The sequence below is a fragment of the Rhinolophus hipposideros genome, assembly GCF_964194185.1.
Source record: "Rhinolophus hipposideros genome assembly, chromosome: X".
Lineage (NCBI taxonomy): Eukaryota > Metazoa > Chordata > Mammalia > Chiroptera > Rhinolophidae > Rhinolophus > Rhinolophus hipposideros.
In genome coordinates, this window is record NC_138046.1 from 86477442 (window position 1) to 86493653 (window position 16212).

The 16212-nt window shown below is 41.0% G+C and overlaps 2 protein-coding genes across 9 annotated transcripts in view; one reads left to right on the plus strand and one right to left on the minus strand.

Annotated features, from left to right (window-relative positions):
- Positions 1-6548: 6548 nt before the first annotated feature.
- On the minus strand, positions 6549-16075 carry LOC308494952 (diphosphoinositol polyphosphate phosphohydrolase 3-beta). Of its 2 annotated transcripts, XM_081042968.1 has the most exons (3): positions 15939-16075; positions 15115-15674; positions 6549-7714 (listed from the first exon to the last, which is right to left on the minus strand). In XM_081042968.1, coding segments are annotated over exons 2-3 (495 nt in total). In that variant the 5' UTR covers positions 15609-15674; positions 15939-16075; the 3' UTR covers positions 6549-7713. The 2 variants fall into 2 exon arrangements, with proteins under 2 accessions (XP_080899094.1, XP_080899093.1); XM_081042967.1 differs by lacking the exon at positions 15939-16075 and having other exon boundaries at positions 15115-15825.
- Positions 15745-16212, plus strand: part of LOC308494951 (uncharacterized protein) — a gene marked incomplete at its 5' end in the record, with an annotated part of 161258 nt that continues 160790 nt past the window's right edge. For all 7 annotated transcript variants that reach the window (XR_013992966.1, XR_013992967.1, XR_013992968.1 and 4 more), the window contains one exon: positions 15745-15991. Coding sequence is in view for 4 of the 7 variants with exons in the window: in XM_081042965.1 (XP_080899091.1) it covers positions 15745-15991 (247 nt within the window). The remainder of the gene's footprint in view (positions 15992-16212) is intronic.

Consider the following 16212-nt stretch of genomic DNA (forward strand, 5'->3'; position numbering starts at 1 on the left):
AGATATTTTTGAAATAAACTGAAGAAGACACAAAAAAATGGAAAGACATTGGATCCTCATGGATTGGAAGAATCAACATAGTTAAAATGGCCATATTACCCAAAGCAATATACAGATTTAATGCAATCCCCATCAAATTCTCAATGACATTTTTTAAAGAAACAGAACAAAAAATCATCAGATTTGTTTGGAACTACAAAAATCCCCGAATAGCCAGAGCAATCTTAAAAGAACAACTGCCTGACTTAAGCTTGTACTACAGGGCTACAATAATCAAAACAGCATGGTATTGGCAGAAAAACAGACACATAGACCAATGGAATAGAATTGAGAACATAGAAATAAAACCACATAAATATGGAGAGATAGTTTTTGACAAAGAAGCTGAAAACGTACAACAGAGGAAAGACAGCCTCTTCAATAAATGGTGCTGGGAGAATTGGATAGCCACATGCAAAAGAATGAAACTGGACTGTTATCTGTCACCATGTACCAAAATTAATTAAAAATGGATCAAAGACTTAAGTGTAAGACCTGACACAATAAACTGCATAGAAGTAAACATATGTACTAAACTTATGGACCTAGGGTTCAAAGAGCATTTTATGAATTTGAGTCCAAAGTCAAGGGAAGTAAAAGCTAAAATAAACAAATGGGACTACATGAAACTTAAAAGCTTCTGCACAGCAAAAGAAACCATCGACAAAATAAAGAGGCAACCAACTGAATGGGAGAAGATTTTTGTAAACAGTGCCTCCGATAAAGGGCTAATATCCAAAATATACAAGGAACTAATGAAACTCAACAACAAAAAAAGCAAACAACCCAGTTGAAAAATAGGCAGAGGACCTGAAGAGACATTTCTCCAAAGAGGACATGCAAATGGCAAATAAACATATGAGAAAATGCTCAACCTCACTAATCGTCAGAGAAATGCAAATAAAAACTACAATGAGATATCACCTCACCCCAGTCAGAATGGCTATCATCAACAAGACATTGCATATGGATATTGTTATTGATTTCTAGAGGTACACTTTTAACTCATAAGCATAAATAAAAGAATTAAAGACATTTACACAGATACAGAATTAGTACTATCCGTGTATAACGCACATCCTTATTTTCCCTCTCAAATTTGGGCAAAAAAGTGCACATTATATATGGCAAAACATGATATTGATCTGGGATCTTGTTCACCTTCCTGTCTCTTCCACAAGATGTTGGACCTAGTGAGCAAGAAGTAGCAACTATTCTAGACTTATTGGTAATACGTTCATGTGCCAAAGGGTAGGAAGTAAATCTGACAAAAATTATAGGGCCTTCGACATTAGTGAGATTTCTAGGTGTCCAGTGGCGTTGGGCATGTTGAGGATATCTCTTCTAAGGTGAAGCATAAAATGTTGCATTGGGCACTTCTACAACCAAGAAAGAGGGCAATGCCTTGTGGGCCTTTTGGAATTTTAGAGGAAAAATATTACTCTTTTGGGTGTATTACTGTGGCCCATTTTCTGAATGACCCAAAAAGCTGATAGTTTTGAGTGGGGCCCAGCACAAGAGAAGGAGCTGCAATAGAAGACTGATGTGCAAGTGGTTTTGCTACACTTGGGTCATATGATCTAGCAGAAATGGTGCCTAACGTGTCAGTAACAGATAGGGATGTCTGGAGCCTTTGGAAGGCACTTCTAGATAAATCACATCACAGGCACTTAGAATGGAGAAACAGCTAGCTGTTGGCCTGCTACTGGGCCTTAGACTGACTACTGAACCATGGGCCACCAAGTCACCATGTGAACTGAGCTATCCACCAAACCATAAAGTTGGTTGTGCAGGGCAATTATTATTATTTTTTAATTTATTGGGGTGACAATTGTTAGTAAAATTACGTAGATTTCAGGTGTACAATTCTGTATTACTTCATCTAAATCCCATTGTGTGTTTACCACCCAGAGTCATTTCTCCTTCCATCACCACATATTTCATCCCCTTTACTCTCATCTACCACCCCTCTCTTCTTTACCCTCTGGTAACCACTAAACTATTGTCTGTATCTATGAGTTTTTGTTTCTCATTTGTTTGTCTTGTTCTTTTGTTGTTTTTGGTTTATATACCACATATCAGTGAAATCATATAGTTCTTTGCTTTTTCATTCTGACTTATTTCGCTTAGCATTATAATCTCAAGAGCCATCCATGTTGTCACAAATGGTCCTGTTTCATCTTTTCTTACTGCCGAATAGTATTCCATTGTGTATATATACAACTTCTTTATCCATTTATCTATTGAAGGACATTTTGGTTGTTTCCATGTCTTGGCCACCATAAATAAAGCTGCAATGAACATTGGAACATACTTGTCTTTATGGATAAACTTTTCAGAGTTTTTTGGTAGATACCCAGGAGAGGGATTGCTGGGTCATATGGTAATTCTATTTGTAATTTCTTTGGGGAACCTCCACACTGCCTTCCATAGTGGCTGCACCAGTCTGCATTCCCACCAACAGTATATGAGGGTTCCCTTTTCTCCACAGCCTCTCCAACACTTGTTACTATTTGTCTTGTTGATGATAGACATTCTAACTGGGGTGAAGAGATACCTTATTGTGGTTTTTATTTCCATTTCCCTGATGATTAGTGATGTCGTGCATTTTTTCATATATCTATTTGCCATTTGTATGTCCTCTTTGGAGAAATGTCTCTTTAGGTCCTCTGTCCATTTTTCAATTGGGTTGTTTGTTTTTTTGTTGCTGAGTTGCATGAGTTCCTTGTATATTTTGGATATTAGCCCCTTATCGGAGGCACTGTTTGCAAAAATCTTCTCCCATTCAGTTGGTTGTCTCTTTATTTTGTCAATGGTTTCTTTTGCTGTGCAGAAGCTTTTAAGTTTCATATAGTCCCATTCATTTGTTTTAGCTTTTACTTCCTTGCCTTTGGAGTCAAATTCATAAAATGCTCTTTGAACCCAAGGTTCATAAGTTTAGTACCTATGTTTTCTTCCATGCAGTTTATTGTTTCAGGTCTTATGCTGAAGTCTTTGATCCATTTTGAATTAATTTTGGTAAATAGTGACAGATAGCATTGTAGTTTCATTCTTTTGCATGTGGCTTTCCAATTCTGCCAGCACCATATATTGAAGAGGCTGCATTTGCTCCATTGTATGTTTTTTTGCTTCTTTGTGGGCAATTCTTCATTATGAAATGAAAGTGGTATATGCATGAGCAGGCACTGAAGGCACAAGTAAGTAACATGAATAAGTGGCCCAAATGTCCATGGTCCCCACTCTTGCCACACTGCTTTCTCTCTCCCAGCCTGCACCTATGGCCTCATGGGGAGTTTCACACAATCAGCTGACAGAGAAAAAGAAGACTCAGGTCTACTTTACTGATGGTACTGCGTGATGTACAGGCACTATCCAAAAGTGGACAGCTGTATCACTACAGCCCTGATCTGGGACATTCCTGTGGGACAATGGTAAAGGGAAATCCTCGCAGTGGGCAGAACTTTGAACAGTATACCTGGTGTTCATTTTTCTGGGAAAGAAAAACAGCTAAATGTGAGATTATATACCAAATCATGGGATGTGGCCAGTGGTTTGGTTGGATGGTGAAGGGACTTGCGAGAAACATGATTGGAAAACTGGCGACAAGGAAATTTTGGGAAGAGGGATTTGTATAGACCTCACTGAATAGGCAGAAAACATGAAGATGTTTGTCTCATGTGAATTCTCACCAAAGGGTGACCTCAGCAATGGAGAATTTTAATAGTCAAGTGGATAGGATGACCCATTCATTCTATGGATACCAGTCATCCTCTTTCCCCATCCACTCCTGTCATGCTGCGGGCTCATAAATAAAGGTAGCTATGGTGGCAGGAACGGAGGTTTTGTAGGGGCTCAGCAACATGGAGTTCCATTTACCAAGGCTAACCTGGCTATTACCACTGCTGAGTGCCCAATCTGGCAGCACCAAAGACCAACACTGAGTCCCTGTTTTGGCACCATTCCCCAGAGCGATCAGTCAGCTAACTCATGGCAGGTTGATTCCATTGGACAGCTTCTATCATGGAAGAGGCAGTGTTTTATTCTTATTGGTAAAGACATTTACTCTCGATACAGATTTGCCTTCTCTGCGCACAGTGTTTCTACCAAAGCACCATCCATGGACTTACAGAATGCCTTACTACTATGATGGTATTCTATATAGCATTTCTTCTGATGAAGTCACTTCACAGAAAAAGAAGTGCAACAGTGGGCCCACACTCATGCAATTACTTGGTTTACCATGGTCCCCACCATCTTAAAGCAGCTGGCTTGATAGAACTGTGGAATGGCCTTTTGAAGACTAGGTTACAATGCCAGCAATGTGGCGATAACGTGCAGGCCTGAGCAAAATTCTCCAGGAGGCTTCATATACTCTCAATCAGCATCCAATATATGGTTCTGTTTCTCCCATAGCCAGGATTCATAGGGCCAGGAATCAAGGGGTGGATGTGGTAGCAGCACTACTTACTATCACCCCTACTGACCAGCTAATACAATTTTTGTATCCTGTTTTCACAACCTTATGCTCTGCTGGCCTAGAGGTCTTAGTTCCAAAGCGGAGATTGCTTTTTCCTCTGGGAGACACAACAAAGATTCCATTGAACTAGAAGTTAAGACTGCAACTTGTCCATTTTGGACTCAACATCTGAACCAAATGTTAGATGGGGTCCATTGTGTATCTTCAGAGTGGCCACAACTTGTGGCTTGTATTTACAGAAAAAATTCTTAGGTGGGTATGTAAAAGGAAAGTAGAATTGTAGGCAAATGGCTCTTCCATCATGGCCTGGCACACTTGCAATTATCCATATAGTCTTGAAATGCACTTACGAGTCCTGGTTAAATGCCTTATAACCCCCCAGAACATGAGACGATGGAAGGCTGTAAGGAGCTTCTACAAGGCCCTCTCCCGCACACCTCCTTATCACCCCTGGGAAGTTGTCATGAGACAGTTTCTTATTGCCTACCAGTTTCTGATGAGGTATGGGGCTTTCTGTCCTGTCACCCCCAAAATAGTGCTGCAGCATATAAAAGCACTCCGCTGTAGTCTAGGTTTGACTCTTCAGTAATGGAGTATCCCAAAACTCGTGTTTCAGTTGTACAGACCTTTTTGTTTCTGTGTTGTCTTTTACGGTATGTGGACAATGACCTGGGGAGCTGGCACCTTTGGCTCATTCTTCTTTGCACTGTGTATATAAGTATTAAACTGTCTAATTGTAGAAGTAGCTCATTGTGTCTTTATTAGTTGATTTAGTCAGTTCTTGGCCTTGTCTTGTCTTCTATGTGTGAATTTGTTACCATATAATCCTAATTGCTATCTATGTGTTTTAACCTAAAAATAATATAAATAGCATATTTGTATTTATTCAACAGTTCTTAAACTGAATAAATACCAAGGGCTTACTGTATCTTTCAATCATTTGTATTTAGGAAGCCTTCGGTGAATTATCACATGCAGCTGTGGGACCAGTTCAGCACCTGAATGAATATCTCATACTACTATAAGAAGCTAAGTTAGGAATAATAGCTACTGGAAGATCCTGAAACACGAAAGCATGATTTACAGGCAAAATATTCTTCCAAATAAAGAGAAATTTGAGTGCAGACCGCAGTCTTTTGGTGTGTCATTTTTCACGTTTTCCAGTAAAAAAACACCGGGTAAAATGACAGCAATGTATTTTACACTGCTTGCTTTTGGGATTGTAGAACACTTAGAGAGCTGGAGTGGAATGGGCAGCTTCAGCTTCACAGCCCTTAACACTTATGAAGGTATTCATCTTCCCTGTAAGGGGCCTCCAATGTTGTTCTCACTTTGTGCTTGCTCCTTCTTGACCCACAAACAATGTCAGGACAGGCCCCATATCTGTTGATTTCAGCACAGCTTCACTGACTCTAACCAAGAAGGTTTTAGCCTTTATAGAATCCTAAGCACAGTCCAAAACTGAAGGTATAGCTGCAATCTGTGAAACACAAACTGGTTCACGGCCATCAGGAAGGTTGACTACTCATGTTGCTGTTTCACCTACCTTCAAATATAACTTTAAACTTAATGAACGTGCAACTGGCAAGTCTGTAGCCACTATTCCCCTAAAAAAAACTACTCAAAAATGACATTTTGTGGATTTATATAAAATTCCATAACTTGCTCCCTCGACACTCCACTCCTTTGATTTTTCATATTGATATGAACTGGATTGTGTCAAAAATCCTGCTCAACAGAACATGACAATCTATCCTCATTTTCTAATAGATGAAAATAAGAGTTTAACTCTTCTTATTTCAATGAGTCAAATTAAGAGAAAAAAACTCCTAACACTGGTTTGTAGCAAGGGAAGTACTGGTCACTCCAGGGTATGTTGCCCCTCTCTTTTGTGGTATTTGACCTCTTGGGCCAGAAGTGGCACCCCACAGCTACTGTTTTTCTTAACAATCTAAAATTTTCCCTCCTATTCTTTTTTCTCTGTGCCTTATATATTAGCTTTAATAAGAACTTTGATAACTATTTTGATTAACTTTTTATTATGGAAAATGTCAAACGTACAAAAGTAGAGAGAAACATATGAGTATAATGAGCCTCATTTAACCATCACCCAGCTTCAACAATTATCAAGTCAAGGCCCATCTTGTTTCATCAGTATCTCCAATGCACTTAACATCCAGACTTATTATTTGAAGCAAATTCCTGACATCATTTTATCTGTAAATGTTTGAGAATGTGTGTATCTCTAAAAGATAAGACTCTTGTTTTCAATAGAACCACAATACCATTAACCAAACAAGTATCAAATATCAAGTCAATTTTCAAATTATCTGGATTGTCTCATAAATGTATTTATTTTACAGTCTGGTCAAATCAGGATCCAAAGAAGATCCATATATTACAATTGGTTGACATGTCTCTTAAGTCTCTTCTAATCTCTACGTTCATTCTCCATTTCCTTCCTTTATCCAGGCTATTTATTCATTTACTGAAGAAACTGGGTCATTTGTCCTATAGTTTCCTACAATCTGGATTCTGCTGATATCATCTCTGTGGTATAATGTTTCTCTGTTTCCTGTATTTTCTATAGATTAGGAATTATATCTAGAGGCACAGATTTAGGTTCAAAATTCTGGCAAATGTATTTCATAGGTGGTGTAGTATACTATCATCAGGAGACACATAATGTCTCGGATGACACAGACATATGAGTAAGAAGTTTTGCTATTATCTCACAGCTGCCTTGAAACACTTGTGTGACACCTGATATACAAAAGCTATATGTATGTTAGACAGCATTTTTTGTACTAAAACCAGATTAGAAGCTGAATGCTTTATCAGTCAGTGTCATTACAAAATATTATTTCGACAAAACTTCAGTGATGTCTACCATATTTCAAGTGATGTCGTGTATATATAAAAAGACCAAGGAAACAAGGTCCTTGCATTCAAGATCACATAAGCTGGTGGGAAATACAAATACATAATCATAAAAGCACAAAGAAGGCCATAAGTGCCAAATTAGAAGTCTGTACAGATACAGTGGTAGTGCAACAACCTGGAGAATTGTCATTGTAATAAACAGGGAAGAAGTGTCCAAAAGCATAAGATGAGCTGTGTTCTTGAAAGTATGAAAGAGCTCATCTTTGCTTCACAATTCATCATTGGGTTCACATACTTGATTCTTTCAAAGTAAATCTGAAAGAAAAAAAAATCATTAATAGTTTTATTGGTTTATCAATTCTTCTAGTCAACAAATATTTATTGAGGATCTACTATAGTTCATTAACTAATTTGTATTGGAAAAGCCTTCAATGAATTATCCAATGCAGTTCCACTGTGAGGCCAGATAAGAGCCTGAGGGAGTAACAGATTTTCTCAGCTAACATATGAAGCTAAAAAATCAAGGATAAACTAGCAGTAGACATTTCTAACCTATGGATCAATGACAAAAGTCTCTAAATTTTAGCCATTGTTCTAGGCTCTAAAGATATGGCCAGGATTCAGGCTGGGTCCTAGTCCTCAAAGAGTTTATAATCGAATAGTGCAACAGTCATTCAGAGAAGACGATTGATACTAGAACGATGCTGAAAATACTTCCTGTTTTTCTTGGTATTTCCACAAAAGGAACCCTGAAAAAGAAAACTCTGGCCAGCTGTTAGTATGGTAGTCTCTAAAGATGCATGTTCACCTTCTTTTTCCAGGTAAACAACTAGTGACAGAGGAACTGCTCTTTCTTACAATTGGACTCCACTTAAAGGGAAGTGAGAGGAGCAGCTCCAGCTTCAGGGTCCTTTAAATCATCTGTCTCAGAAGCTTCCTCTAATGTTCCTCTTACTTTACAAGCTGCCTCTTCCTGCTCACACACATTTACTCTTACAGACACATCCCCCAATATTTATTTGATGTTTCTAAATATAAAAATATTGAAATTTTTACAATTTTCTCAAATGAAACCATACAAAGGAATTCAAAATATGGATAGCCATGCCCCATCCCTTTCAGAGTCACTTCTTTCAACAGTGACCTGATCAAGAGAATATATATAGGTTTCTTAGAAAATATAATACCTGAGGTGTCCAGGGAAATGATGTATCAAGCATATCAATATTACTTTTACTCCAATATGTCTTCTGAAAGCATTTAAAAAAGATAATAGGTACTTCTACATTTGGGGGAAAAAAACCCAGCCTTTAAAAAAATATGCTCAAAATAAATTTCTACTCATGTCTGAAAATGTTAATTATTTGATCAACGAATTGTTTTCTGGGAGGGGTATGAGATGGAACATTCACCTGAACATTTTTAATGCAATCACCATAAAAATGAGTGGGTGCCATGTGATGACTCTGTAGGCACAAAATCCCAACTGTGTGTTAAACTCTTGGAGGATAAAGGTTATAGACACAATTCCATTTGTTACCTCTGTGTCAACTGTTTTCACCTGAATTTTTTGGATTTCTCTTTCAAAATGAAAGGGTTTTTTAAAAAGTTAAGTACTCTAGACTGAGTTCCAAAAATTTCCCATGTGAATTTGAAAGCTTAACTTACAGTGTGATAATTATAAAATGTTCTGTTGTGATTTAGAAATGAAAGCCTTGGGAGTTTTACAAATTGCATAAATTGAAAATATCTGAGCAATTCAAATATTTCTGAATAAAATACAGCAAATACTTACAGGCTAACAACTCTTAAGAGTTGATTAACATCAACTCTGTGCTTTTCACATTTGTTATATACATAGTGTAAAAATGAAAACTTAGGACTGTGCATTATTATAAGAATGCCATGTATAAGTTAAACCTCCCATGTATTTGTGGCAGCATTTTAGATGGAGGCAGTTTTATGTAAGAAATAGTATCAAAGCAATAATCCAGTTTCTCTGTTAGTGTATACATACTCTGAAAAATCTCAAGTTACTAAAAGCATCTGTTAGTCGATTTGGACTGTTGGAGTAGGAAAGGTCAACTTGTAGGAATTAGAAAGTTTGTTTAAAAAATGAGATGTCTGGATTCAAGTCAATGTGGCAGAATAGGTAAATGCTGTGTTTGCCTCCTCTCATAACCACATCAAAATTACAATTAAACACAGAACCACCATCATTGAGAATCTCCTGAAGTCTAGCTGAACTGGAGTACAACCTCTTAGATAGTACTAAGAAGTCATCTCAAGACTGGTAGGAGGGGTGGGGATATGGAAAGGGGTGGTCCCACACCCACTTGACGGTTAATCGGGAGGGAGATCTCTGCTATGGAGGTCCCACCCCCCTGAGAAGAGAGAGGTCCCAACCCCACACCAGTCTCCCCAGCCCAGGGTTCCAGTGCCAGGGAGAGAAGTCCCCATAACTTCTGGCTGTGAAAACCAGTGGAGATTGTGGCTGAGTGAGATGAGGGGAGCGGCACTCCCAGGCGCTCCTCTTAAAGGGCCCGCAAACAGACTTACTCGCTGATGGACTCACTCTCTCTGAACTCCAGCACTGGGGTAGCTGCTTGAAAGGTGCCAGGGACATACAGGGAGAAACTGAGTTGTCTGGCTTCAGGATGAGGGCTGGAGGGGTAGCTTTCTCCCAGAAAGAGGTGCTGGCAGAGTCCATTGTTTCTTTGTTGAGCCCTCCCCACTGCTGGCGTGCAGACACAGGTGCCACCATATGTGAGTCTCCATCAAGTGGTAACACCATTCGTTTTCCCCACCCTGGTGATTCCCTGAGACGCCACCCCACACAACTTTCCCAACCAAGCCACTTCCAGTGTCTTTTCCACACAAATGGCCTGTCTTGGCTCATGCTGCAGACTTTCCTAAAATCTCTCAGGTTCACAAAACCCAGACAAGCAGCATCTGGCTTCAGCATGTTTTGTACCTCTTGCTGAGCAGCCTAAAGTCCGGCACTAGCATAGCCGGCCTTGGATCCAGGCTTGGCCTCTCAAGGCACCTCCAAGCCCACTGTAGGTCGTGGCCTTCTGAAGATTGTTTTGTGGCTCACGCCAGGTGGCCAAGGGCAGGGCACAGGCTGCTGCTGAATTTAGCCTGCCTTATGGCAACCCTGCCATAGGGTTGCCTCTCAGGAGGGCGTGGGCTGGTATGTTTGGTGGCTAGCTTTGGACACAGTGGGAGAATCACATGACTGCCTCCTAGGACAACACACCCAAAGGGCAAGCTGGACAGGCACCAGAATCCTGGTAAAGCAAATCCTGCTCTACAGGGCCAGCCCATACATAAAAACTCCACCACTGTAGTCACAGCCAGTCCTCAAAACCAATCAGCCCCAAAGTCAATCCCTCCCACTGACATGGAAACAGCAACTAAAAGCTCAATTACAACAGGAGGGCACACACAATCCACACAAGGAACACACCTGGAGCATTCAGCTCTGGTGACCAGGGAGACTGTGCAACTGGACCTCAAAGCACAGTTACTACAAAACATCACTTTAGTAAGACCGGGAGGCATAACAGCCCTACCTAATACAGAGAAACAAACACAGGGAGGCAGCCAAAATGGAGAGACAAAGAAATACATCCAAAATGAAAGAACAGAACAAAGCTCTAGAAAAGGAACTAAACACAATGGAGACAAGCAATATATCAGACGCAGAGTTCCAAACACTGGTTACAAAGATGCTCAATGATCTCAGGGAGAACTTCAACAGAGATAGGAAAGATGAAAATGGAAACAGAAAACATAAAAAAATAACCGGTCAAAAATGAAGACTACAAGAACAGAAATGAAGAATACATGATAGGGAATCAGAGTAGATTAGATGAAGCAGATGATCAAATCAGCGATTTAGAAGATAAGATAGCAGAAAACACAAGAACAGCAAAAAGAATCCAAAAACATGAGGAGAGTTTAAGGGGACTCTGGGACAACACCAAGTGTACCAACATTTGCATCATAGGGGTACTACGAGGAGAAGAGAGAAAGCAAGCAATTGAAAACCCATTTGAAGAAATAATGCGAGAAAACTTCCCTAACCTGGCGAAGGAAATAGACAGACAAGCCCAAGAATCGCAGAGAGTCCCAAACAAGATGAACCCAAAGAGGACAAACCAAGACACATCATAATTAAAATGCCAAAGGTTAAAGACAAAGAAATAATCTTAAATGCAGCAAGAAAAAAGCATTAGTTACACACAAGGGAGCTCCCATAATACTGTCAGCTGATTTCTCAACAGAAACTTTGTAGGCCAGATTGGAATGGCAGGAAATACTCAAAGTGCTGAAAAGCAAGGACCTACAACCACGATTACTCTACCCAACAAAACTATCATTTAGAAGAATCAAAGAACAGATAAAGAGCTTCCCAGATAAGAAAATGCTAAAGGAGTTCATCACCACGAAACCAGTATTACAAGAAATCTTACAGGAACTTAAGATAAAAAACAAAACAAAATCAAAATATAATAAAATGGCAATAGGTACATATCTATCAACAATTAGTTTCAATGTAAATGGATTAACACTCCAATCAAAAGATAGGGTGGCTGAATGGATAAGAAAACAATACCCTTACGTAGGCTGCCTAGAAGGCACACACAGACTGAAAAAAAAAGTGATGGAAAAAGATACTTCATGAAAATGGAAATGAAAATAAAAAGCTGGGGTAGTAATACTTATACCAGACAAAATAGGCTTTAAAACAAAGGCTATAATAAGAGACAAAGAAGGACCTAGTAATCCCACTTTTGGGTATTTATCCAAAGAAACCCAAAACACTACTTCAAGGGGACATGTGTATCCATATGTTCATTGAAGCATTGTTTACAATCACAAAGATGTGGAAGGAGTCCGGGTGTCCATCGATAGATAAATGGATAAAGAGGTGATACATGTATATAGTGGAATATCGCTCGGCCATGGAAGGGAATGGGTTCTTGACATCTGCGAAAGAATGGATGGACCTGGAGGGCACTGTGCTGAGTAAAGTATGTCAGACAGAGAAAGACAGGTGTAATATGCTTTCGCTTACATGTAGAATCTAAAGAACAAAATGAACAAACAAAACTGAAATGAACTCATAGATACAGAGAATGTTTTGATGGCTGCCAGATGGGAGGGTGGTTGTGGGTGGGTGAAAAGGGGAAGGCATTAACAAGTACAAATTGGTTGTTACAAAATTGTCACGTGGATTTAAAATAAAGGGGGAATATAGTCAATGCTATGGTAATTACTATGTATAGTGCCAGGTGGGTACTAGACTAGTCAAGGGGATCACTTCTTAAATTATATAAATGTCTAGCCACTATGCTGTACACCTTAAATTAATACAAGATACCATTAAATATCCACCGTAACTAAAAAATTTAAAAAGGGGGAGAGGGGAAGAGGAAATTAGAGGTTCAAATTTCCAGGTATAAAACAAATAAGTCATGGGGAGGTAATGTACAGCATGGGGAATATAGTCAATAATACTGTGATAGCGTGGTACAATGTCAGATGGTTGCTGGACTTATGGTGATCACTTCTTTAGGTACATAAATGTTGAATATGTATTGTGTACACCTGAAACTAATATAATATTGTATGTTAGCTATATTTTAATAAAAATCTTTTTAAAAATGTCTTTCTGTATTGATTTTTCAAAAAATTTTGATAATTCTTCATAACTTAGAATATGAAATTATATAATTGACTTTTAAAAAATATTCATTTTCTACTCCACTCACTTCATTGACAACATTTAATTTTTGTTAACAATATGTATTTTATTTAGACATATTTATGTATGTCAAAAATCTTATTTTAAAAACAGTGGCACCAAACTTAAACAAAAATAAAAGTATTCAAATCTCCTTTCTCCATTCCCCTTTGCTGGTCACTTTAAACCTATGTAACTTTACTAACCATTGTCACCCCAATAAACTTTAATTTAAAAAAAATTCACATCTACCAGGGATTATGTTTTTAAAAGGTTTTTTTTGTAGAATAACCAAGTAAATTACAGTTAGTATGCACTTATATTTATTATTGGTGCATAGAATAGTTTTAAGATTTAAGTGTTACATGTAGAAAGATATCCCCCACCCATTGTCTCTTCACAAAGTAGGCTTTTTCTCACCCTCCCTGAGAGAAGATGAGCAGTACCAAGAGGAATCCAGACTTTCAAAATTTCTTAATACAGAGTGTACAACACTGTCCTCCCAAAAGTTATTTGAGTGACACCAAATACTTATCAATACTGATATAAAACATATAGTCTAGGTTGCCCTTATAATTATGAATGGTATTCCCCTCCTCCCCAATACTCATATCACAAGGTGGAGGTTTTACCTCCACCTACTTTCTGATGTGGCTGGGTGGAACAGAGGAAGTTCCAGAAGAGAGACTTAAGTATTTTAGATGAGATTCCTCATTACGAGCAAGTATCAAGGCAAATGAAAGAGTTTTTAATTTGGTATCCCCAAAAAGATTGTCCTGTAAGACAAACTGTATATCCTCAATCCTTAAGAGAGATTGTTTAGGTGTCCTAACACGTTGAAAGTCTTTACCAGTTGAGTATCAAGAAAGGAACCTCACTCAGTTGGGATGTAATCACCATATAGATCCCATTCCTGTGGCAACTGGCAGTCACGAAGTTTAAATGGAATGCCACTAAATTCAAACAATGTGGAATAACTTCCTTTCAAAAACTAGTTTATATTGAGAGAACCATGGTAGTTCTAGGGGCCTGAGAAAGGGGCAATGAGAGCTGCAAGGTCAGTATGCTACATCATACTCTATGAATACAATTTTCATGATAAGATATATATGGCTAACAGTACCTTCCTGAGAAACACCTACTTTAAAAGTAATATTTTGTTAAACTACATTTGAGTTATATGGGGAATGGCCACTTCAAGTGGGTAATGAAAAATTACCAGTTGTGAACAATTTTTGAAAATAAAATTATTTACATATGAATAAAAAAATTTCTGGAAAGGGTAAATTAGATCACATTTCTAAAGATAAAATTATGGTCCAGTGCAGCCAGAGCACAAGATGTCAAATTTCTTCGATCATTTTTTAAAATTGAAAACTGATGTTTAAACCAATTCCCATCACCGAAGAGCTTTCTGACAAGGACTAACGCCGTGAATGAGAAAACATCTTAAGAAACAAAATTAGTAAAAGATGCCACACAACCAAGGTGATCAGAATTTAAAGGCCTTCACTACAAAACAAACCACAAAACTGGCACCAAAAATGCGCACACAAGCACGCGCTCACATACACACACCACACACACACGTGTGAAATGTAAAAAAAACATCAGCCAACCACAGATCGCGCGCGCGCGCGCGCGCGTGCGCGCACATACACACACGGGTTCGGTGAGCAGTTAAGACACCTTCAAAGAAAAACCCAAGTGGCTCAGGCTTTCCCAACTGCGTTAAATAGCGCTACCAAGAAGCGGTTTTCAAAGCATCTGAAAAACGTGCAAATTGTCCGAAAACACTGCCTCGCAACTGAGGCAGTTTGCAAGCGTGATTCAGGGGTCTGCCAAGGAAACAAAAGGAGCCTCCCTCCCCCGGGGAGCCCGCACATGTCACCAGAGGTGCGCGGGCACTAGGTGTTGTAGGGCAGGCGGAAAGCAGAGAGGTCTGTGCAGGAGCGGTACATACTAGGGGTCGCTCCCCGGCACGGACAGGGCCACGGAGTTTCCACTGGTGGCGGAACCGTCCAGCTTTAGTTTCTCCAGGTATTCGGCATGCACGGGCTTGTGGCACTGGAGGACCTTGATCGCATCTTCGACTTTGAACCACTCTCGCTTCCTCCCAATGCTCACCGAATCTTCCCAATCCTCTAGAATCTCAGTGACAGTCAGGACGTACACGTACGTTCTGTGCTTGCGATCTTGGTTCTGCTCGAAGACGCCCAGGAGCCGGCCTAACTTCCCCTTGACTCCCGCCTCCTCGAACACCTCTCGGACCGCCGCGCTGCCCGGCTCCTCCTCGGGCTCCAAGCCCCCGCCCGGCACGATCCAGCGGTCCGGGTACCGGCTGCTACTCACTAACAGCACCTCGTCCTCCCGCTCGCTCCGGAAGCACAGGCACGCCGCCCGCTTCTTGAAGCCCTCGGGGTCGTAGGTCCGCGTCTGGTTGGGCTTGCACTTCATCCTTCAGGCCGCCTGCTCCCGCGCTCGCTTCTGCTCGGGTCGCCGCCGCAGCCGCCGGCCGAGGTGCTGCGGAGAGAAAGGGGGCAGGGAAAGAGAAGCGAGCGCCTCAGCCCGCGAGCCCGGCGCCTAAGAGAAGATGGGGCGGGGGCGGGGCGGGGGCGGGGGCGGCCGGCGAGGACGTCAGTCAGTCCGCCCCTCCGCCCCTCCGCGGCGGGGGTCGCGAGTGCAGACGCCTGACTGGAGGAGGTGGAGGCACTGCCGCCGCCGCCGCTGCCGCCGCCGCCGCCGCCGCCGCCGCCGCCCGGGACTGCTGGTCTACACGCAGCCCACCCGCGGCTCCCGCGCGCGTCGCCTTCTCAGCGGCCGGAGCAGGGTAGAGGGAGGTGAGGCGCCATCGCGTGCGCGTTCGCGTTCCCTTTCCACGTGCGCGTTCCCGTTGGAGGGCGAGGGGCGGGGGCGGGGGCGGGGGCGGGGGTCGGGGTCTCGCGGCTCCTGCTGCGCGGGCGCCTGGGGCCCACCGCGCAGGCGCCCGGCAGCTCTCCGGCTCGGAATCTCCTTCACGTGGAGTTAAATTCCCCGCATTGTGACTTGGGCCGGGACTTTT

Coding starts and splice junctions, on each gene's coding strand:
- LOC308494952 (XM_081042968.1), bottom strand. CDS start 15,608: ATGAAGTGCAAGCCCAACCAGACGCGGACCTACGACCCCGAGGGCTTC.